Consider the following 26,668-nt stretch of genomic DNA (forward strand, 5'->3'; position numbering starts at 1 on the left):
TTCCTATGACAGTAAACTAGGAAGTCCTTAATAAGTTGCGACGTTCAAATGTTAAGTAGCAAACAAAGGAAGAGAAAAGGAAGCGCCCGATTATTCCTTACTCTCCGAAAATGTGTCGTCATCTGGTGTCAGTTTCACCTAGGGTTCTAGGGTCTAACCACTTGACTCCAATATAACGCGACGCTCGAGCGAGACGATGTGTCTACCCAGACGTCCCGCGCGGGGCAGCGGGCAGCCGGGGGCCCGGGGCGCGCAGCAAGGAGCGCAGCCCGACCGCGCACTCGCCCCGGGACTGGCGGAAAGAAATGTAGTTTCGACTCGGTCGTCGGATTTGCTTCCCGGTCGAGCGACCGCCGGCGCCGCCTCTGTTGTTGTCGCGAACTCAGTGTTGAAGCCTCGGCCCAACGGACCGGTCGCGCCTCGTGTACTCCAGCGCCGCCAGCCGCCACTCTGCCCGCGAGCCTGCCGTCGGTGACACTTCTTCGCAGCGTACCGACTTTAGTTTACCCGACTTTTCCTCGTCGTTTTTTGCTTAACATCAATAAACATCGCGCCTGACCGATTATGTGATTCGGCTAACGTACAATATTGTTTAGTGTAAATATAAATAATGGTAAAAAACCGGCTTCGATAGTGAATTTCACAAGGTATCGCAGAAAGTCATGGTAGTAAAATAATTTGTAAAGATGTGCCGCCTAAATAATAAAAGTATCGCGAGAAAGTTGGTATTCCGGCTGGCGCTCCTGTGCTGCTTGTCGAGCCGACTGGCGGCTCTGTCGACTGCTAAGGTAGGCTGTGCACCGCCCCTGCAGCGGTCTGACTACATCCTCTCCCGCTGCTGCGACCAGTCGCTAGCCGCTAGCTGGACATTGTCCGCTGGCGAGTAGGTCGCTTTAATCGCCGACTCCGTCCGAGGGCTGGCCGACGCAGCGCGCCCACACGCTCCGCGGCCACCCGGCACTTCCAGGAGGGGCCACACATTGGACCTGGACACTTTGCTTTACTACACTTTTCTATGCTTCAAAAGGCTAAGGGCGCTTGTGCACTAAATTGAATTTTACTAACCGGCAGTCCGTTTTTTAAAAAAAAGCGACTACGACAGATTAGCGTGATCGAGTTCACGCGCACCGTGATCGTGCACCGATCCGAAGGAAGACGGACAAAAGCACGATCCAATCATCCGTTTTTTTCAGCTAACCGGACTGCCGGACAGTAAAATGCCGTGTAGTGCACAAGCGCTCTAACGCGCAAATTTCATTTTCCAAACAATTCCTTTCTCATATGCGTTTTTCTGATGTTAGTAAAATCTTTGTAAAATACTAATCTGTATTAATAAACAAAATAAACAACTAATAAACAATAAGGTGCAGAATATATTAGCGGATTTAAAAAGCCCTTTGTATATTAAGTACTTGGCAAATGCTAGGTACTTAAAAAGTGTTTTCATGTATTCTAAATCATAAGTAAGTACATCTTGATTATTATTTCTACAGAAAATTAGCGCAGTATATACTGATTATGCGTTATGAAAATATCGCGATTGTACTACTAATCACAGTACCTACACATCACATCATGAATCGTAAAAATCGAGATGCTCTCTTTACTTATTTCCCTTTACATAACTGGAATTACTCACCCCATACTGATACTAAATATATGGCGCAGGCAGGTATATCGTGAGAATGCATTCCGTAAAGTTTAAAGTAACTGTTACATTACAGGTTTCGTCGAATAGTCTGTTATTATCATTTACCTACTGTATGCGACCATTAACAGCGAAGGACTAATTCAATTCGCGGTAATGGTTATAGTATTTTCTTTGTTTGTTGAAAATGTTATTTTATAAGTCTGTTTAAAAAAAATTCAATACCAATCTCTATTGTATTAAAAATGACTATACCAAGGTCAATGAGAATATCATATATATGTTAATATAATATAATATTAAATTCATCGTTATATTTGAAACCGGATACCTTTGCGGTGTAAACGATATTGTTAAAATATATTTTGCTAATCCTCCGTTGAATAAAATTATTTTTTACTTTAAAAAATTGCAATTTGTACGGTTTTCCGTAATGAAAGTAAATATTATATTTCAAAAGTATTGGTGGATTGAATACATAAGGAAATAATAAATTAACAACCATAGATATAGTTTTTTCGATATTTATTTTATTTGATCAGTAACCGGGTTTCGTCGTTACCTACATCATCAAACTAGTGGTGACCACCAATCTGGACCACCAGTCCGGACCATTATTAGTCTAGACCACTGATGAAATTAGTCTGATGAAACCCGGTCCACTGGTCAAGTCAAATAATTGTGGAGAAAACTCAGTTGTTATTTTTTTATATAAAATGCAGTACCACCAAGAAATGTTAGTACAAAATTCAAATCAAATATAAGAATTTCTATTCCGTCATATATGTACATAATATATTTGTTAGATGCTAGTATGTAGACATAATATAGATATATATGTACATATGCTTAAAAAAAAACAATAAAACTACAGGTAAAAAATACTTTTTTCCTCATCTTTTCCAAATCTTCATTCGCATACTTGAGTAAACTTTAATTGTTTTCTTAGTAGACATTAATTTACCATATTTCTAATCATCAATTTATACGCAATATAACACTTAATAATATACCTTACTATCAAATGTTCACGTGTTTTTCCTCCATTCTCATTTCATGTATAATATACATTTAAAAAAATATTTTCTTTGCAATAATCAATCACCTTCTTTGATTGCCATTTAATTTGATATCCAGGAAAGTTATTTTAGAGTACAATATAGTAAAATATAAAGTAGTAAGCATCTCAAATGTAACTCTATTAATTCGCCTAAATAATCGGTAACTATTTTAAGTTATTTGCCAATGAATGATTTTGTCCAAAGCAGATGGTACTTTATTTTGGGAAGGATGTTGTTATGGTAGTATTAAAATAACTTTCATTAATAGTTTTTAAGTGATAAATCGGTTAATATGATTCGACCCTGTTGATCGAATATACAGCGAGTAAAACAAATTATTAAAACCGGTGGCGATCCTAGAAACGTTATAAGGGAGGGAGGTTTACAAAGGGGGAAATTAACATTCTCGATATACAGACAATACATAAATAAATTTATGATTTATTTGAGTTATTTTTAATGATTCATCATTATTATTATAACTAAGAATATTCGATTCGGAAAATAAAAAAGGAAATAGTAAAGCTCTTATATTTAATTTATTTCTTATCAGTGGGAACATAGACAATAGGAGGAGGCTGTAGTCATCGTCACATCGTTTATTATGGGTTAACTATTTTTTATGAATTTCTACTTTTTTCTAAATGTTGCAGTTTATGACTTTTTGTATCAGTTATTTTTAGGATTTCTACGTTGTTGTGGTTAAATTTGTGATCATTATCTATGAAATGGTTAGCGAATTTTCAAAAAACTATTATTTCTTAAACATAATTAATTTTCCTTGATTCTTGTTTTAATAAAATAATAATAAATAAATAATAAAACCCTTATCCGCACCCCAATGGTGCATAGGGCACTGCATCATATAAACGCAGTGTTATCTTGATCGTTTACACATGAAGGAAAGGTGATCAGCCCTCCGCTTCAAGTACCAGTCCAGGGTAATATTGAATAAATATTACAGTGAAAAAATCACTCATATTTATTCTTAACCCCCCTGGGAATCGAACCCGGGTCCTCCAGAACGGTAGCCGAGCGTGCTGACCATGACACTACGGAGGCGGACATTTAATTTTAATAAAATAAATAAATAAAAATAAGAAATAGCTCCTAACCCCTCTTCAACTTTCAACGTCCCATGGACCCAACTCTAAAATTTAGAATTAGCTAATAGCTTCACACATGGTGTTTGAAAATGATGCGGAATGATCGAAACACGTGTCACAGTAGATTTTAAGAAATAGTGGTATTTACCTGATAAGGGACTTTATTTTGAACGATAGTGTCGAGCATTTTGAGTTTGTCATAATTTTTGTTCACATATGCTGGATTCGCTCCACTTATACGTAGCAAAAGTCTATTTAAATGTTAATTAAATAGGTAAAAATAAATATAATAAAATTAAGTATTATATTTCAGGCGTCTCGTATGTAAAATAATTCGGAAATTTGCGAGTACGTAACGAATATTACATACAATTCATGAAGGTTTCAGCTAACCTACTCATTTCAATCATAGATGAAATTTTATTTGAAAATTCCAGATTATGTTTTCAATTGAAAACATACATACTTATAGCCAACTTTCCGAAATTTGAAAAATGCGGTTGTCAAACATGGGTAGATCGGTGAATGTTACGGAGTTCATGTTTAAGTAAAAAAAATCGCATTAAAAAAGGCGGAAATATGAAAAAGCGACCATATGATGAATATTTCACAAAGGCTTCACATTAAAAAATGCTTTCTTTTGTACTAAAATCTATTTTTTATATACTAAGCGTATTATATTATTATTGTAAAGGTAACTAACTATCGCGCCGCTTATCCGCAGGGGAAGGCGGAGAGAATATAACCATACCAATCTGTCTTTGCAAACTATCTTCGCCTCTTCCACATGCATTCCGAATGCATCTCCTCATATGTACTCGCCGATTGTTCTATTATTATTGTAGAATACTAAATATACGTATAAACCTTGTGGTATGGCAAGCCGCCGATAGGGCAATTTTTTATATTTTTTATTTATTTTTATTTATTTATTTTCATAATACATAGATACATTCAATATACATATTCATTTCATATACACATTTATTATACGTATTACGGCTCTTTAGGCATGGCCTGTGTTGAGCCGAATACTAACTGTATTTGGATATTTTTTAGATTTACATATGTCGCTTTTTTCTTCCATATAAATAATACAAACGGATATGTATTATGTTTCATAGCAAGACTCAGATCAGGGAATCGTGTAACATTCTTATAAAACTAGGGCGATAGTTTTCTACAAAAAAGAAGGAAATATAAATATTTGTGTTATTTATAATAACAACAAAAAACACACGTTTGAAAAAATACAAGTTGATTTTGCAGTCAGTTTGCTCTAATATTTATCTTTTTTTTTAAATTTTACTTGGTAAATACCACTATTTCTTAAAATCTATTGTGTTACAGATAAAAAATAAGAAGCATCTAGTGCCCTAAACTTTTATATCCCAATGGCACAATCTGAAATTTAGAACAAGGTTTATATACCGTGCTTTTTTATGATGGTGAATGCATCGAAAGACATAATATTTTAAGATGTAGTGGTATTTACCTAATAACATTTAAATAAAATATTTTTAGAACATTTAAAGCACTAAGATTGTGGATCATTATAATATATTATTTGAATAAATAAAATAACTTTGTTTTTTCATCCACTCACTTTTGTGGTACGCTAAAGTTAGTTATTTTATTTCTCCAAATAAAAATATAAAAGATTGAGTTATATATAGTATTATGAGTCACCACTGGCTGTATTCTGAAATATCGCATTTCAAATCAAAATGTATTAAACGTCTTTCGTTACATTTTATACGTTTTTAGTATTATATTGAGTTAGATTCAAAGATGATGTGAAATGACGCGAAATTAATGAAATTATTATTTTGCGGACTTTATTGATTGAATGTTGGTCAGCTGAAAACATTGTCACATTTTAAGACATTAGCGAATTTGCGAAGCAAGCACTTGCTTAAACCAAATTTATGTATAATTGAGAAATCTCCATTTAAATTCATGTGTAGCTATCTACCTTTTTTAATTTTGTCCGTAGAGCCGCGTGATATGTTGGATTTTGCGAATTTGTCTTGAGATGCATTGACTATATAATTAAGGGTGACAAATATTTGAATTTAAAAAAGTTTATCATCGAGATTCCAAAATGATTTTGCTACTCCAATATGTAATACATAGGTACAAAACAATTTTAACAAAATTTCAAATATTTAGGAATTAAATACATCCAATAAACTCCCATTACTTGTAAACCTTTAAAATATATATATAAAAAAAGAAAAAGGCTATTTTATATTTCATTAATTTAATAAAACAATAAACCTGGAGTGTAAGTCCCTCTGCAAGCATAAGAGCTCAGTCTCTTTTTTGGAGAGGAACAGCGAAACTATATTAAATCAAATAATATATATATATATATATATATATATATATATATATATATATATATATATATATATATATATATATATATATATATATATATATATATATTTATATATATGGTTATTTTTTTATATAATTATAACATAATGTTTTTCGTTTCTCTTTTCAGGCGGAATGCGAGTCTCATATGGCCACTTGTCTCTCGGACGAGGAAAGCAGAAAGGAAGCGTGCGAGAAGAAAAATCTAACGTTCGTGTCGAGATGTTTATTTATCAAGTTGAAGTGTGAGGGATTGCCCATTCCCTACATCCTGAAAGATTCGTGTGTAGGTATGTAACATTTTCGTTTACTTGTATATTTCAACAATTGATTGATACAATGAACAACAAAAATCACAAGCCAAAGCTACATTTTTAAAAGTGCATACTATTGTATATAAATGTAAATAATTTATGTATTAATTTTAAATCAAACACAGATTTTTTGAGTCTACTAAGTTGTATTTTATTAACAAAAACACATAAAAATTTATATCCCCCATTAGCTACTGTTGTCTCCCAAAAATTATTGCTGCACGTGTTAAAACTGTCACTTAGAATTGTATAGCTACATAAGGACCGTAGTCCATTTGATCTTCACATTCGTTTGATAATGCCCTAACAAGGCGAAACAATTGTCACAATATAATTTTTTATGTGTTTTTGTTAATAAAATACAACTTAGTTGACTCAAAAAATCTGTGTTTGATTTAAAATTAATACATAAATTAAAATGGAGTTCTACAAATTAAACGCCAAATCAATAAATAATGTAAATAATATTATTATATTTATCGCGGTAGGTTCGGCACTTTTTTCTGATTTTTCAACATTGTCTATGCCTCGAATAATATAAAGGAAACAGAAACTGTCGTAATGTTTTATTTATCTGTAAAAAATGTTTAGTATCGTCATCGCAATTGTGGAACCAAATTTTGTCTACCAAATTTTATTGGATAATATTAAAAATTTTGTCAATTTGAGTCATGGTACTATAAAGTCGAAAGATACTATAAACAATGAACATTTACACAATATGCCGCGTTGAAATGACGCTCCGCGAATTATGCTTTAGTGAAACATTTAATAGCGAAAATATAATGCATGGTGTTCTGGGTCCATTTGACTAGACTAGGCCATAATTCTCTGGCAAAAACCGGGACTTTTACAGAAGACACCTCACCTAGTGATATTGAGGTAGCGTTATTTTTTAAATCGTCACTCAGTGCATTTATGTACTTGTATCGGTGTTATTATATGATTTACTAGCATTCCGTTAACATTTTTTTCCGTATTTTGCAAGCCCAAAGAATAATAAATTAATGATAGCACAATTATTAATAGCAAGTATTTTAAATAAAAAATGCGTTGTACGATACATAGTAGCGTGTCGGGACTGCTGCCGCGCGCAGTATCAAGAAACGGCGCATCTTAAAATGATAGCGTTTATTACATTGCATTACTAATTGTTATACATACTCATTAAGCCTTTTTACCTGAAAGATAATCAGTCTCACGTTATAACATTGAAAATATCGATTGGGATATTGATTAAATAATATAAATGAACCGTTTCCGTAATTCCTGGAATTACATAGACAAATACTTCGAAGGGATTTTAAAATTAAAAAAAAAAACTTAGTGAGGCTATCCACTATCGCTAAAGGACTAAATACATTATGCATGATTCAATGCGAATACATTTTATTCAGTACGGCATGTCCGACATGAAATGTTTATGCTGGCATCTCTATACACGCAATGTGCGAATGTACCTACAAACATATTGTATATGTACTTAAAATTACAATTTACGAACAAGAAAATAGTATATAAAGCAGGTTTAAATTGTAACTAAAAGACCATTTTCAGTAGAGCTACCAATAAATTATATATTTTGTATCGTGTCGCAAAAAAATACACACTTACACACATATCTTTAGTTAGTAATTAATATACATATTAAAAGACTACGTTTTATTCTTAACAATTTATCAGGAGATCTTGATTGATGTAGTAATAAAATGGAAACAGCGGAAATGATGTTATACATATTTTTTAATGATTTGAGTGTTATATTTTATGAAAATGCCAAACGTGCTTTTACAAAATTGTGTACAAATCGCAATATCACTTTTAGACTTACTCACTCAAAAAAGCAAAATGATAAATAATCAAATCGTAAAACAAAAAAATTTAAAACTCCGAATCTCGCAAATTACAAGTTTAAAATTTAAAAAAAGAAAACGGAAATATAAAACATACTACAATAAAAATATCTTAATATATTATTATTATTGAAAATGATTTGGGCTTGAAGGGCTAGTTCAGTTGTTCGCCCTAAGGGCCTACCTTGTTTGCAAGAATGGATAATGGTGATTGAAATTGATGGCAGTGGACATCACTTCAAAAATGGTATTTATTATAAAAAAATTCATGACAAAGTGTAATATTGCAATAATTTTTGATTGTCTTAAAACACACTAAGGGCGTTTGTCCACTACACGGAATTACACAGAATTTTACCGTGCGGCACGTCAGTTAGCGTTTTAAAACGACGATTGGCTTGGATTGGCTTGTGCTTTTGTCCATCTTTTTTCGGATCGGTGCTCTTGATCGGTGCTTGAATACGCTGCGCTTAAATTCGATCACGCTAAACTGTCGTAGTCGCTTTCATTTTTTAAAACCGGACTGCCGGACGGTCAAATTCCGGGTAGTGGACAATCGCCCTAAGGACGGGAAAGGTATTTTTACCCGTTCGGTCGATTGATGCTTAAGGAGGTGAAGTGTATTTTTACCGTATGTGCCAGCATCATTCCTAATTCAGAATGGAAGGAATTTTTCCATTTAAAAATTATGTACAAATCTCTTTGTTAAAGTCCAAACTATTTATGCGCAATCATAAAATCCCGTCGCAGGCGTAAAAAAGCACCCGTCCTTAGTGTGTTAATACAGTTGCTTTCTGATATAAGATATTCCTTCACAGACGAATCAATTTCAGCATTAAAATTTTTAATACCAAAAAATACTCAATATTTTGCTTTGTATGTCCTCATAAATCTAAATCGACGTTTACCGTTTTTATTTTTTTGTTGATTTTCGATCATTTTAAAACAAGCGCAACATTTAAATTGGTCGAGATAGCCGCGTTCACTTGTCACAAACTAACGTTTGCGGGTATGCGTAATACAAGTATTAGTAACGCCAACCTTGTACATCACTTTTATTAAATCCTGTAATGCATTGCTTATACACAGGGGCGTGCCTTTTATATAGGCAGAAAAGCAGTGCCTTTCCTAACTTACCCGCGTGACATATAAAAACGCAACCAGTACCTACCCCACCTACTATCTTACTAAGTAGTACCAGCTTACCCTTACTACTACCTACCTCTATTGCCTACCTTTATTAGTTCTCTGTGCACGCCACTTCTTATACATCGCCGATTATGTTAGGTACATTTAGACAAGACACACAAGGTGGCTTGGTGGGTCTCTGCAAAAAAAAGTTCTAAATATGTATAAATTGTGATTTAAATAAATGTATATAAATAAATAGAAAAAAAAAAAAAATATATATATATATATATATATATATATATATATATATATATATATATATATATATATATATATATATATATATATATATATATATATATATATATATATATATATATATATATATATATATATATATATATATATATATATATATATATATATATATATATATATATATATATATATATATATATATATATATATATATATATATATATATATATATATTTAAAGTGGTCAGTGGTATGTATGAGAGACAGAGTGGTGTGGCGTTCTATTCTATCTCCCTACCCCTTCGGGTAAGCGTCGTGATGGTTAGTGTTTCGACTTATCAAGACATTATCAAACTGTTTCATTAATTGATTCGGCAGTCACTTTGTGGTAAAATCTATCCATTTTGAAATAATGTTTTACTTAGTAAATACCACTATTTCTAAAAATCTACTGTGACACGTGTTTCGATGCATTCCGCATCATTTTCCATACGGTGTTTGAAAATGACGCGGAATGCATCGAAACACGTGTCACAGGAGATTTTAAGAAATAGTGGTATTTACTAAGTAAAACATTTATTAAAAATTATCAAACTGACTTGAATATTTGTAAAATGTCATCATATACTTACAATAATTGCTATTATGAAATATTATTAGATCTAGCATAATGGTGGGTATTTCAGCGGTGGGTATTAATTTCGGATATATTACCAAAAAATTAAAAATGGATTTCTACCAAATAACTGCATTTACAATAAATAAGGAATCGTAGTTCGGAATAGGAGAATAGTGACAACGGCTAAGGCAATGCATGGTCATAATCGGAAAAGTCCCTTGAAAAAATTGAGGATGTCTACATCTAATAATAAAAACCCTTATCCGCACCCCAATGGTGCATAGGGCACTGCGTCATTTAAACGTAGTGTTATCTTGATCGTTTACACATGAAGGAAAGGTGATCAGCCCTCCGCTTCAGGTACCAGTCCAGGGTAATATTGAATAAATATGACAGTGAAAAAATCACTTATATTTACTTTACCCCCCTTGGGAATCGAACCCGGGACCTCCAGAACGGCAGCCGAGCGTGCTGACCATTACACTACGGAGGCGGACACTACATCTTGCAAAAATAAATTGAAAAACACGGCTCACCGCTGGTATGTACGTAGACACGTTAAGCCCTTCCAAGTTACGCATGTCTCGCCGCAAAACAAGTTGCTTTCCACTGCAGCTATAAGCTATAAGTAATGGGTAATAACATTATACGTATTATTAATGTAGGTAGAATAAGGTTTCCGACTGACGCGTAAAGAAATTCAACGTTCTCTCCTCTCAATAAATTTACAAGGGCGTTCTAAAAATAATTGACATTTAAGAATAAGACAATCTTTAAAATTATTGAAATAAATAATATTGCGTACCGTAGAACGGGGCTATTTGAACTTTGGTGTGTTACTTGAGCCCAGTACATTTTATTTGATTTAAATCGTGGTATCGATCGAAGTATCGTGACATCAAGTGTCACCTGTCAGGGAAACAATGAATCATGTCGATACGTTCATTATTGTAGACCAAATACAGATTTTTTTTATACTGGGCTCAAGTAACACATCAAAGTTCAAGTAGCCCCGTTCTACGGTACATAATATTGCAATTTTACATAATATCATAGTTAGACTATTTAAGTATGTAAAAAGGTTGATAATTATATAATATATCGTTTTAGTATATAAGTAACATATAATTGGTCAACTGGAATGTAACAAAACAAAGCGTTTCGCGTACGATAGTCTGCATTGGACTCATGCGACGTGTAACAAAACCAAGCTTTTCGTGTACGATAGGGTACATTGGACTCATGCAACGTGTAACAAAACGAAGCTTTTCATGTAGGATAGGGTGCATTGGAGTCATGCGATGTGTAACAAAACGAAGCTTTTCATGTAGGATAGGGTGCATTGGACTCATGCGACGTGTAACAAAACGAAGCTTTTCATGTAGGATAGGGTGCATTGGACTCATGCGACCTGTAACAAAACGAAGCTTTTCATGTAGGATAGGGTGCATTGGACTCATGCGACGTGTAACAAAACGAAGCTTTTCATGTAGGATAGGGTGCATTGGACTCATGCGACGTGTAACAAAACGAAGCTTTTCATGTAGGATAGGGTGCATTGGACTCATGCGACGTGTAACAAAACCAAGCTTTTCGTGTACGATAGGGTACATTGGACTCATGCGACGTGTAACAAAACGAAGCTTTTCATGTAGGATAGGGTGCATTGGACTCATGCGACGTGTAACAAAACGAAGCTTTTCATGTAGGATAGGGTGCATTGGACTCATGCGACGTGTAACAAAACGAAGCTTTTCATGTAGGATAGGGTGCATTGGACTCATGCGACGTGTAACAAAACGAAGCTTTTCATGTAGGATAGGGTGCATTGGACTCATGCGACGTGTAACAAAACGAAGCTTTTCATGTAGGATAGGGTGCATTGGACTCATGCGACGTGTAACAAAACCAAGCTTTTCGTGTACGATAGGGTACATTGGACTCATGCGACGTGTAACAAAACGAAGCTTTTCATGTAGGATAGGGTGCATTGGACTCATGCGACGTGTAACAAAACGAAGCTTTTCATGTAGGATAGGGTGCATTGGACTCATGCGACGTGTAACAAAACCAAGCTTTTCGTGTACGATAGGGTACATTGGACTCATGCGACGTGTAACAAAACAAAGCTTTTCATGTAGGATAGGGTGCATTGGACTCATGCGACGTGTAACAAAACGAAGCTTTTCATGTAGGATAGGGTGCATTGGACTCATGCGACGTGTAACAAAACGAAGCTTTTCATATAATGAAAATGACTGACCTGTAATAAAACGTTGCATCTCAAATCATTTTACTACAGTTTTATGAAATAAACCCTTACAAGTAATTTATCTTAATTAAGCATAATTATTATTATTAAGTTTTTCCAGTTACTATTGAACAAATCGATTATATAAAAACAATATAGATATATTTTATAAACGTATATTTTTTTAATGTTGGAAAAAACATCAAAAAGTGTGCCGATTCTTTATAAACGCTTTACTTTTTTATTGATGTTAAAAAAACGTGACATATATATGTAATATATTTTAAAATAACTAACTAACTAACCATCATGCCGCTTCCCCGCAGGGGTAGGCAGAGAGAATCGAACGCCACACCACTCTGTCTTTACAAACATTCTTCGCCTCTTCTACATTCATGCATATCCTCATACATACCTGGCGATTATAACGACTCCTGACCCGACCGCTTTCAAGTATTTGACATACCTGATTGTGCCAAGTTTTCCTCGGTCTTCCTCTGCTTCTTTTTCCAACTACATTCGCGTCGTAAATTTGTCTAACCGTTCTTTCCTCACTCATACGTTTAACATGTCCATCTCAACACACCTTCCTTAATTTTATCGATAATGCTTATTTTAAATTAATTAATGGTAAATTTAATTAGAATATAAATAATGAGGGTAATTAACGTACCCATCACAAAATAACTTTGTACGGTAATTGTCGTAGAAATTTTAGAAAAAAATATCACAAAAATCTTAGTAAAGTGTATTTTATTTTTTATTTTATTTATTTGGCAGTCACCCGGTGAAAGGATGTTTCTGCCAGTGTCAAGTTTTATTTTTATTTACCAACAATATAATGATAACAATTAATACAAAATTTTATAGTTTCAATGCATTTAGCTTTATCATTTTAGAAATTATGACTACATGTTGTTAGTGTATTTACTGGAATATGATCGTATAGAAACATTCCATACTAAAATTGAATAAAATATTTAATACAATTATAAATGTATTTTTTCAAAGAACGAAGTGAATATAATATTGATGGAACATCCCTAGAAATTGGGGTATCACCACTCAGGAGGATTTAACGTACTCTATGTACATATAAGCAAGGCAAGGGTGAGAAAAGCACTATCGATAAAATTAAGAAAAGTGTGTTGAGATTGTTTGGACATGTGGAACGTATGAGTGAAGAAAGAATGGCTTAACTAAATTATAAGGCAAATGAAGTTGCAAAAGAAGCTTAGGAAGACCGAGGAAAACTTGGCACAATCAGGTATGTCAAATGCTTGAAAACGGCGATTAGGAATTTTAAAAAAATATGTTTTTTTTTTAAATTCCTACCTAAATTAACACCCGAGTGGCTCTGAAATCTGGCTACGGCTTATGCAACACCGTTTATCATAACCCTACTTAGGCCTCAACTTTTTAAGTTTCATAGCCTATGCCCACTCGTGAGTGGATTTACTCTTTATGTTTAAAGTGACTATAATTTCATGTAATTCATGAGTGAAAATTTAAGAAAATGAGTGAAAAAAAAGAACTTCTTCTAAATAAAAAGCTTCTCTCATCGTATCATAGATGTCTCCAGTGAAATATTACAGTTGGTTTAGAAATTGATCAATATAATTACAAGTTGAAATAATTTGAGTAGTGTGGTTGTCAATCATGGGTAAACTTGGTGAATGTTACACGTGTGTAAAGCGATCACTTAAACCGGCCTATGACGGTAAAAGGCCCCGTGTAAATGCCCATACGTGTAAATGCCCAGACAGAAATTCTTCTTCCTCTATGTTGACTTGACAAAAAAACATAAAATCTTGGTGGCAATTTAAATAGTAGAATTTGTTTTTATATCTACCTAAATACTTTACATATAATATAATAAAGATAAGTGATAACTGCTTATTTTTAGTACGGCAGTTTTTATATTGATAAAATCACGACCACAAATCGCTCACTCCTTTCAAGAACGTCATAAATCAAAAATCGACAATTTTCAGTTGTGCATGTTTTCGGAATGCCCAGAAAATGTACTATATCCCAGCAAAAGCGGCATATTTTCAACTTAATATTTATCCGCTACAGGGCAGAAAGTTTTGTTTTTGCATTTTGAAGAAAATGTATTGTTTAATTATTTTTTTAAATATATTAAATATTTTTCAAATTGAGACAAAACCTTCAGGTTTTACCTAAAAAGATCTGTTGCACAGTAGAAAGTTCATTAAGTGGCTTGATATTTATTTTTAATACATGTATTATATTTTTAAACTTTAAAAACGTTCTCCTGAAAAATCAAGTTTTTATTTTATTTATGACGTTCTTGAAAGGAGTGAGAGAAATGTATATGGTTACACTAACAAAATTTTGTGTGCCGAATACGTATTCACAAATGCCGGATTTTACCCTAACATAGGGGTTGGTAGTTATTTCTTTTTATATAAAAGAAATATTTGTGTTTTATTATTTACACAAATATTCCGAATTCATCCTTTTTATGTGAGGCTAAGCGGCTCGTTATTAGAAATATGTATCAAATTGTGGTAGAGTGGGTTCGAACCGAGAAATCTGACTGACCACGGGACCACAACTGACACAAAGTTAAGTTACTCACACAAATGATTTTTTTTTGACATCTCATCAAAGATGAATGATGAGATGTCAAAAAATAATATGAAAATAACTCCTGTAATTGGAGATAATCCAATTTTTGTGAACAAGTATTTGGAGACACTCACATTAAGGCTATGGAAGTCTGGGTATCAACTGAGCTGTTAAGTCAATGGCTGGTTTAAGTGATCTTTATTTATACACTAATATTACCACGATTGACAAACATATTGCTAAATATTAACCAATAAATAAATATATATTTCCATAAAAAAATCTAAATATATATCCTATTTTATGTACATTGTTACAGAAAAGTCTTATACCAAGAGACGGTCACCATTAAGAGGACATAGAAATAAAAAAGGTACGTGTTTTATATTTTTTTAAATGAACTTAATATTGTTGTACGTTTAACCGACTTTTGAATTTTGAGAAAAAAAAAATGCATTCATTTATCAGTCAGTTTGACTTGAATGAATGAAATGATATAAACTTTTTAAAATAACTTGGCAGGTTAGCGTCATATATTTTTTTCATGGTGAAGAGTCAAAGTCACCTAAAAATTATTTTTAAATCATTGACCGGGCATTAATATTTTTTTCCGCCAAGGCAAACCAGTATTGGTAATATTTGAACTGTGGTCAATAGAATACTTATTCAGTATTATGAAACAAAAATTAGAATCCTAAAATATTAAAAATTGAAAAACTGGCACTCAAAAACTGTAAACTAATCTAAGGCGTAGATGTTCAGGAAACTCATAAAAGTGGAAATATCTGGAAAACTAAGGCACGATTACTGAGGTCATATTTTATTTTTTTTTGTTAAGTAATAAGCTGGCCTAACATCCCTTAAAAGGAATAGTAAGATTATGGGACACCCTGTATACATGAAATATTTTCCTAAATAATTAATATTTTTTACTCGACAATTTTCTAGTTTGGAGTTAAAAAAATTAGTTTCATACCGTATTTTATATTATATTATATCGTATACTTACCCCTATATGGGATTTTTGAAGTGAAATTTCCATAATTAGACTAGAATGGAGCGTGAAATACAAACACGCGTCACGTTTTAGGTTCAATTTGTTATTTGTTTATGTAACTATCATCATCATCAGACTGGTGTGAGGTTAGACAAAATATTATATACACCACCACTGCACCTCACACCAGTGCACTGGTGTGAGGTGACCATGATTTTTTTATCTGTCAAATTGAATGTGTTTGAAATTGAAGTATAGTAATATAATAGTAATTAAATGTAACTTATGGTAAAGGTTTTAAGTATGATTTGATTTTTTTTAATTTTAGAAATGGATTGTGTATCTAAATTAGCTATTTGTTGACGATCTCTTCTACCGCAAATTAGTATGGGGAAGTCCTGTTTTCTGTGAAATGTAACAAAATATTCCCGCAGTTATTTCTTATCGACATGACATTTAAGTACCTATTGTCTGTGTATTGATTGGGTATAGTAAAGTTTAATGGATGCTTGCCTTGGTCATTTAATATTTCTTTATTCGGGCAATTTTTAAATCTATGTATTTCAAGGATTTCTAATCTAATTTTCTTCCTTTACTAGATGTGTACTAGAATTTGTTGTGTATTTAACATTGCATTTTATCTAGCCTCACCAGTCTGATGATATAGTTATTTTGATGATATAGTTATTCCGTGCCAGAAGGTATATATATATATATATATATATATATATATATATATATATATATATATATATATATATATATATATATATATATATATATATATATATATATATATATATATATATATATATATATATATATATATATATATATATATATATATATATATATATATATATATATATATATATATATATATATATATATATATATATATATATATATATATATAATGTCAAAATTGTAAATGAAAAACATTGTTTTTTACCACTTGAGTTTATTTTATTATTTCGACTAGTTTCGGAAGCTACGTTTCCATCTTCAGGTCTAAATAAATAACCTATTTTATAAAAATAATATCGTAATTAAATAAACTCAAGTGGTAAAAAACGAGTGTATTTCTTATACAGTTTCGACGACGTGTGAATGCTGAAACAATAAATAAAATAATGTCAAAATTATGAATTAATTTGAAATTTATTTTTCATAAATATAGTTTGAAAGGCATAATTTGATAATTTAGGATGCAGTAGACCTGACAGAATAGACTTCAGCAACAACCTGCTGAACATCTTCAAGGCGGAGTACGAGAGGTCCAAGAGTAAAGTGGCGGAAGACTCGGTCGTACTGGATTGGAAGTTCTCTGTCATAGACGCGGACGCCAATGGCCTCCTCAACGAACCGGAATATCGTCAACTTCGACGCCTACTCAAGAAAGTAAGTGCGTCGTTACATTTCATTTTGAACATCCCTGACCCTATCCGTTCCCATTAATCACCTTGTAGTACTCCCATTGGATCAGATTTATATTTTATTTAGAAATTTAACACAATAATTCATGAATTTATTTATTGATTTGGCGTTTAATTTGTAGAACTCCATTTTAATTTATGTATCAAATGTTAAATCAAATACTGATTTTTTGAGTCTCCTAAGTTGTATTTTATGGTTGAATTCATTAATGGTACCACAATACCATAAATACAATAAATGCTTCCTTTCCCCGATAGTGAATATAAGTATACGTACCTACGTGCCCCATTAACTATTGTAGTCTTCCGTAAATAATTAATGCACAAATTAAAACTATTAACTTAGTACCTAGAATTGTGTAGCTATGTAAGGTAAGTCCATTCAATCTTCACATTCGTTTGAAAATGCCATGCAAGCGTTTACATAGAGAGATGATGTACAATAATATTATATTTAGATATAATTTTATTATTAGATTGAAAACCAATTTTAGCTTTTCCACTTTTTTTTATTTGACCAGCGACCGGGTTTCGTCGTTACCGACATCATCAGACTGGTGAGAGGCTATACAAATTGTTATGATATATATAAAAGAAGGCAGGAGTTGATAGGTAACCATGATTTGATATAATTTTATTGAGAAATTAATTTCTCAATAAAATTATATCAAATCATGGTTATCAACTCCTGCCTTCTTTTATATATAACATAACAATTTGTATAGCCTCTCACCAGTCTGATGATGTCGGTAACGACGAAACCCGGTCGCTGGTCAAATAAAAAAAGTGGAAAAGCTAAAAATATTGGTTTTTAATCTAATAATAAAATTAAAAATGCAATTCCATCACGAAGTGTCAGTGGATAATATAAATCTATTAAAAAATATTTAGATATGTTTAGCAGTGGTGAAGATATAAGGTTGGTTTGTTCATTAATAATTTTAAAATTACAATTTTTAGTAATATTATTTTTAAGAATTTATATATGTAGATTATTAAAATTATTGTAGGTATTAAAATTGTTGGTTTATCAATAACGCATCATGCAAGCGTTAACATAGAGAGAGATGATGTACAAATATAATATATTTAGATATGTTTAGCGGCGGTGAAGATATAAGGTTGGTTTGTTAATTAAAATTAATACATAAATTTTCTACAAATTAAACGCCAAATCAATAAATAACTATCTCTTGGTTTATCGCGCTGATTTATTGAGTAAAACGCTTTACAGTTTTGTCAATCGTATTCGATGTACTCGTTTCATGCTGATTTATCAATTTCCTAATTTTTAGCATTGGTGTCGCGTGTTTTTACGTTTACGTTTTTTTTAAGTTAGTGTTGCGTGTTTTTTGTTATTTTTGGAGAGGAAAACGACGTAATTTCAGTCAGGAATTAAAAAGGATATGGAAATTACAATTATTTGCACTGATAACATAAACGGTTTGGACATGAGTGAGGAATGAACTTGTGAAGAAAGTGAATGTAGTTGGAAAGTTTAGTTTTAATATGATGTAACTAAGTAACTAAAAAACCATTACGCCGCTTCTCCGCAGGGGTAGGCAGAGAGAGTGGAAAGCCATATAACTCTGTCTTTGCAAACATTCTTCGCCTTTTCCACGTTCATGCATCTCCTCATACATACCCGCCGATTATTTAGACTCCTGACCGCTTTCAAGTATTTGGCACACCTGATCGTGACAAGTTTTCCTCTGCCCCCTTTTTCCAATTACATTCGCCTGATAAATTTGTTTTACCGTTCTTTTCTCACCCATTCGTTCCACATCTGAGTATGTTTAAAATAGTGTACATATTTATCCTTAGGTAATGCGTAATCGGCCATCGGTTGATGGGCCGGATCAACGTGTTGAATGTGTTTATTAAAACTATTTTGCTTTCAGGTTGTTCAGCCAAGACGATGCGCACGAAATTTCGGAAGGATATGTGACACGGATGGGGATTCGACCATTTCCAAGAAGGAATGGGTTGTCTGCATCTCTCAGCAAGGAAATATTTGTATGTACATATTTATCTACTACTTCTACTACTACTACTACCGTTACGCCATTTCTCTGCAGGGGTAAGCAGAGAGAATGGAACGCTACATTCTTCTGTCCTGACACATACACTCCTAGCTTCCTTCGCGTCCAAACATCTAATGATACAAACATAAGAATTTTGACACCACCAGATATTATATTGGTTGATCTTATCCTGTCGAGTCTTCTCGGTATCGCCTCGAACTGGCCTACTTCTTATGCTTCATTTTCCAACTACATTTGCCTCAATTTGTTTCACCGTTCTTTCCCCACTCATTCGTTCCACATGTCCAAACCATCTCGACACAACTTTCTTAATTTTGTGGATAACGCTCATCTCAGCCTTGCACTCTCTCCTTATTCCACCGTTCGAACATCTACCATACATCGTCTTGCCGCCCATTCGTCTGAGGGATCGCATTTCAAGTACATTCAGTGGTCTTTCATTCTTATTTTGCCAACTCCATGCTTCACATCCGTGCGTTAGGGCACTTGTGTACTCCATCGTGTACCGACAGTTAAGCTTTCGTTTTAGGTTTTTATTCACTATAACTAATTTCAGCGCACCAGGGGCGTGCCTTCCATAGAGGCAGAATGCAGCGCCTATCCAAACTTACCCGCGTGACATATAAAAACGCAACCAGTACCTACCCTACCTTACTAACCAGTACCAGCTTACCTTGCTGCCTACCTCTATTGCTTACTCTAATTCATTTTCTGTGCACGCCACTGCAGCGCACTATTCACCATTCACAAAGCAGTCCATTGACTGACTTGTAATTATTATACACACACACATTTTTTGTGCATTTGGTAATGCCAACAATGGACTCTTTGAACGTATCTAGTGATGATCTCAGAGCCAATATATCACTACGCAGTAAAAAGTATGCACGGGAAGTCGGGGTACATTGATACATTGTTCGTGAAATCATGTTTATTTATTTCTTATCATCATATACAAAATTACAAATTACAGATTACGGTAATGTACCCTTACTGAGTTTTTTTATGCCGAGGGGACATTTTATATATATATATATATATATATATATATATATATATATATATATATATATATATATATATATATATATATATATATATATATATATATATATATATATATATATATATATATTTATATAATTAACTGTATTTTCTATAATATGTATTTAAATTATAATTTAAGAAAATTTATTATGCAATCAAATGTGACATGGCTGATTAATGCGATTTAATTAAGATAAAATCTATTCCTTAATAAAAACGCTTTTACGGATTAAACGAACACATTGTTTTCAAATTGATTGAAGTGAAAGTGGTAGGCAATAAAAGCGGAGGAAGTTCGAAGAAAAATTGCTTGATCAAGTACTTGAAAGTGGACAGTTCAGGAATGGGAATATTTATGAGGAGATACATGAATGTGGTAGAGGCGAAGATTGTTTGTTAAAGATCACTTAAACCAGCCTATGACGGTCGTAAGCCCTGTAAATATTCAGACTTCCATATCGTAGTCATTTTAAACTTGTAAGTATAATATATTGACTTGGTAAAAATGACTAACTACATTGATGTTTATTTTGTTGCTAAGCAAAAGTGACTTAAATGGCCCTCCTGAACATTTTACGTTTTGTTAGTTGGTCACTTTCCCCTGTACGACTACGATATTCTTCTTCATCTATATCGAAATATAAAAAAGTGAGTCAATGTACCCCATCTTCCTCTATAGCTGTCTCCGTAGATTAACCAATCAACATTTTTAACTTAATGATTACAGTATGAATGTACTACCTTAGCCCTAGACGGGTCCCCTCATTTGGAGACCAACTCAAATATCAGGATATACTATAGTTCTTCCTGCGCAGGTTAAGGCAACAAATTTAAATAATTCAGACACTTTTATATTTTTTTTCAAAAAAATAGTAATAATAGACTTAGATTATTTTTTGTTTACCGGTTTCAAGACGTACCGGTCTCCTCGTCAGGACAATCACTACTCAGCATGCAAACAATACGGCTGTCCAAACTTAAAACACAGTAAGGGACATTTTTTGTAGTACGTTTTTTTGCATTTTTGGACTAATTAGATTCTACTCCAAAAATGCAAATAAAACGCACTACAAAAAAATGTCCCTTACTGTGTTTTGAGTTTGGACAGCCGAATACTACACGTTATATTAAATTTAAGTTTTGTACTAAAATTTAATGATGGAACTGCACTTTATAGAATTAAAAAAAAAGTAATTGTGTAGTTTTTGGTAAGAAGTAACTAACAACTATGTAAGATGGACCCCAAGGATTTTACGATGGGAGAACAAAAAAGGTGTCGGTAGACCCCAAAAGAGATGGTCCGACGACATAGTCGCTATGGGGTATAAAAACTGTTTGCGAGCAGCATCCGGAGGAAATGGAAAGAAGGGGAAGAGGCCTATATTCAGCAGTGGAGGTCAGAGGGCTCATGAAGAAAAAAGAGATGTCATCACCGACATTATCAGACTAGTCGTCATCACCAGTTGCACGAAACCCGGTTGCTGGTCAAATAAATTTCACCTGGATAAAACTAGACAGTTGTTATTTTATTATATAATACTACACGTCACTACATTCACACACTTCTACATATATAAAATGTTGATCACATCCGATTTTGGTTTATCCGAAGACCAACATGCACTAAGGATTAGAGAACAAACATGTACTCACGGCTGAGGTCTGACATGCACGCATACACAAAAAATATTCTAATATTACCCACTAACATTTTTGCAAAAAAAATTATGATAGTAAAAATTATTTACCGCAACGTAAATGCTTTAATTAATAATAATATGTTTATGTATTAATTTTATATCAAACACAGATTTTTTGAGAGTACAAAGTTGTATTTTGTTAACAAAAACACAAAAAATTAATATTGTGACAATTGTTTCCCCTTGTTAGAGCATTATCAAACGAATGCGTTTGAACATTCGTTTGATAATGCCCTAACAAGGCGAAACAATTGTCACATTACTAATTTTTTGTGTTTTTGTTAATAAAATACAACTTAGTAGACTCAAAAAATCTATGTTCGATTTAAAATTAATACATAAATTAAAATGGAGTTCTACAAATTAAACGCCGAATCAATAAATAAATTAATGATATGTGTTGAGAATATAATTCAGATTTTGAATTTTGACTATGTGATTCTTCAAAAACCCGAATATACTCACATATATTAGTACTATCGTATCGTATGTTTTTTAGCAAATAACTGTTGCTGCATCGTGTGATATCCGGCGTTTTTTTATTGTTTTCCATATGACTCAATAAAATCTTTATGTGACGTGACCAACTTTAAGTTAATAATAAAAAAGTTTGTTTCATTTTATTTTATTATTAACTCGAATCAGCATCCGAGACGTTGCTTCGCGTCGCACGACGTTGGTGGGCAAGCAGTGCAAACATGTCCATTGACTCGAATATTTTACTTCGTATTTATGGATTTGGCGTTTAATTTGTAGAACTCCATTTTAATTTAGGTATTAAATGTTAAATTTTTTTGTTTGTTAGTTTTTTTTGTTTTGCAATTTGAAAATGCCATAACTAGGCGAAACAATTGTTACAAATATGATTTTGATGTGTTTTTAACAATAATATACAACTTAGTATACTCAAAAAATCAGTGTTTGATTCAACATTTAATACATAAAAAAACTTTACTTCTTCTTTACAAAAGCGCACCACCAGTGGCGAGCACATACAATTAATTAGAGCAGGCAGTAGAGGTAGGTACAGTCTGTTCACAGTTATTTTTACCTCTAGTTTTATTTTTATTTGAATTATTTATACTGCCAAATAAATAATAACAATAATTAACTAGGGGTAAAATAACTGTGAACAGACTGTAGTGACGTGAGCTAGGAACTACTTACTAGGACAGGCAGTAGCGGTAGGTAGTAAGGTAAGCTGGTACTACTTAGTAAGCTAGGGTAGGTACTAGTTGCGTTTTCACGCGGGTAAGTTAGGATAGGCACTGCTTTTCTGCCTGTATGGAAAGCACGCCCCTGCACACAACACATAGAATATTGTTCTGTATTTGTGTAATAAAAGGTAAAAGTGTAATAATGCTAAAAGGCTCCAAATAATACGAAACATAGCTGAGAAATTTTCTACGACAGAAGAAATCTAAATTAAACTATGTAAGTAAATATATAGAGATATTATAGGAGTTAAAGAATTCAGTTATATTGTATATTGCGAATTAATTGAACGAAGTTTTTAAAGGGACAATCTTCTTCATCTTCAAACCCTTATCCGAACCCAATGGTGGATAGGGCACATCATCATATAAATGCAGTGTTATCTTGATCATTAACACATGAAGGAAAGGAGATCAGCCCTCCGCTTCGGGTACCAGTCCAGGGTAACATCACCTATCTTTATTTGACCTTCTTGAGAATCGAACCCGGGACCTCCAGTGCGGTAGCTCAGCGTGCTGACCATTGCACTACGGAGGCGGACACTACCAACATGTTTTTTAAAGATAAATAAAAAAATATTGTTTAGAAAAATAACTTTGTTATAAAATCTCTTGTTACAGAATAATGATACCGCCGATTAGTTTCGAAGCATACGGCTTCTTCCTATAAAAAAAGAAGTTTTTTTGCTTCGAAACCGGTCGACATCATAATTGAGTTATAACAAGATATATAGCGATGTCATAATAAAGATTTTTAAATTAAAAAAATATAAATTAATCGTTTTGACGAATTATATATGTATGTTTTTTTCACTGTAATATTTATTCAATATTACCCTGGACTGGTACCTTAGGCGGAGGGCTGATCACCTTTCCTTCATGTGTAAACGATCAAGATAACACTGCGTTTATATGATGCAGTGCCCTATGCACCATTGGGTGCGGATAAGGGTTTTATTATTACATATATGTAAATGTAGATTGTAGTTAAGTAAGCGCAAACATTGTTTTGTCTAATTGACTTTGAAAATTAAAAATATATATATCCGTGAAAAAAGGTACCGAATCGCTGTTCCATCTCGTTATATGAAGAAAAAAAAGCTCCGTGTAGAACTAAATAAAGATACAATATATAATATCATCAATCTGTTAATCACCAATACTTATGGCAGTAAATGTGTGACAATGATTAAAGAAAACACTTGTTTTTTACCACTTGAATTTTATTATAGACTACATGTTTCAGAAGTTAAACTTCCATCATTCAGGTCTGTATAATAACTAAAATATAAAATATAAAATTGTTCTAAAAATAAGGAGAGGGGAAAGTTATGGGAAGGGGTTAGTCAAGGGGCGGAGTTTGAAAACAAAGGTGAAGAATTTTGAAACAATATATTATTTAATAAATTATTATTAGAATTTAGGTTTTTTTTGATTTCTAAATTTTCAAGATAATTCATAATTTGGCCTTTTTATGGAACAAGGTGTAATAATTTTAATTTATTAGAGTGAAATGAGTGATTAGTATCTATTATGTGATTTGCAAATTCCGAAAAATAATTACTAACAAGACCGCTATGATGTTCTTTGATTCTAATCTTTAAATCCCTCTCTTTATTTATAGAACAATTTATATTTTAGTTATTATACAGACCTGAATGATGGAAATTTAACTTCTGAAACATGTAGTCTATAATAAAACTCAAGTGGTAAAAAACAAGTGTTTTATTTAATCATTGTAACATGTCTTACCACAAAGTTAATGCCGAAACAATAAATTAAAGTAAATGTGTGTCTTCCCTAAATTGATTATTCAAAAGATGTTCCTGTTGTTTTTATGTCCGTGACTGTTAAACCAACATTGAATCTGATAATCGCGCATCTAAACGGCCCCTCATTAATCACTTAACTAACAACGGCAATAGCTATAATAATAATATCGCCCGTCGCGCGTAACATACAATTCATGCACAGGGTCTTCGTAAAATGCAATTTATTATACAGTGTAGCGCAAAATTAATCATTTTTTTTATTATTTTAGTTTTATTTTTATTCGTTCGGGAATTGTACAGCTTACATATAAAAAATGATATAATAAACAATAGTTACATTAACAATAATAAACATTACATCAATAATAATAATAATAAAACCCTTATCCGCACCCCAATGGTGCATAGGGCACTGTATCATATTAACGCAGTGTTATCTTGATCGTTTACACATGAAGGAAAGGTGATCAGCCCTCCGCTTACACCATTACATAACATTACATTACATTAACAAAAATAGTTACGTTAAAAAAAAGCCAATTAAACAATTCCACACTTATGTTATAAAACTATTAAAAAACATTAAGAGATTTAAAAAAAGGGTATGATATAAAATAATAGATTTAGCAGGAAGGAGAAGAATTTTCAATTTTCATCCAATTTCGTTTGTGAATAACATTTTTATTAAATAAAATAAAAATTTATAGAAAACTTTATTTTGACTTAAACATTTTTTTCTGTTAAGTGGAAAATATAGTAACCGTCAAGTGGCTGCTACCAGTTTATTTACACATTTGTGCCGGTTTTACCATTTTTCGTATACTGCAGCTGTTTAGTTCATAAACGCCAAATATGATTGACGTACGACGCCATTTGCAAAAATTATAACATCTTTCGATAGGATGATGAATTTTGCGCCACCCTGTACATACACGCATCAAGCTTTATACAAGATAAGTTACCAATCATACTGCATAGCCCGTAATTTCAGCTAATCAATCAAATTGTTTCCCTCTATTACAAAAGATTCTTTTAGTTATTAAGGTTTTCGTTTTTTTAATAATGTATACGCATTTTATTTTAGATATATGTACAAATATAAGTGTTGAGATCTTGAAGCGTACAGGTTTTTTTTTTTAATTTTTAAATTCTTTTGCATCATACAACAAAATATATTTATAAAATATAAATACAAAAAAAGATCCCACAAAGGCATGGCCTGTGTGTGGGTATACAATAC

At 32.5% G+C, this 26,668-nt stretch overlaps 1 protein-coding gene across 1 annotated transcript in view; it reads left to right on the top strand.

Moving 5' to 3' along the window:
• Window positions 1-384: 384 nt before the first annotated feature.
• Window positions 385-26,668, top strand: part of magu (SPARC related modular calcium binding-like protein magu) — a 45,462-nt gene continuing 19,178 nt past the window's right edge. The window contains exons 1-5 of the mRNA XM_088271345.1: window positions 385-788; window positions 6,328-6,487; window positions 15,537-15,590; window positions 17,422-17,615; window positions 19,552-19,666. Of these exons, the coding sequence (XP_088127471.1) occupies window positions 687-788; window positions 6,328-6,487; window positions 15,537-15,590; window positions 17,422-17,615; window positions 19,552-19,666 (625 nt within the window). The 5' untranslated portion in view covers window positions 385-686. The remainder of the gene's footprint in view (window positions 789-6,327; window positions 6,488-15,536; window positions 15,591-17,421; window positions 17,616-19,551; window positions 19,667-26,668) is intronic.

The sequence above is a fragment of the Brachycentrus maculatus genome, unplaced genomic scaffold (genome assembly GCF_059751285.1).
Source record: "Brachycentrus maculatus isolate JH-2025_06_01 unplaced genomic scaffold, ASM5975128v1 h1tg000029l, whole genome shotgun sequence".
In the NCBI taxonomy this organism is placed as follows: domain Eukaryota; kingdom Metazoa; phylum Arthropoda; class Insecta; order Trichoptera; family Brachycentridae; genus Brachycentrus; species Brachycentrus maculatus.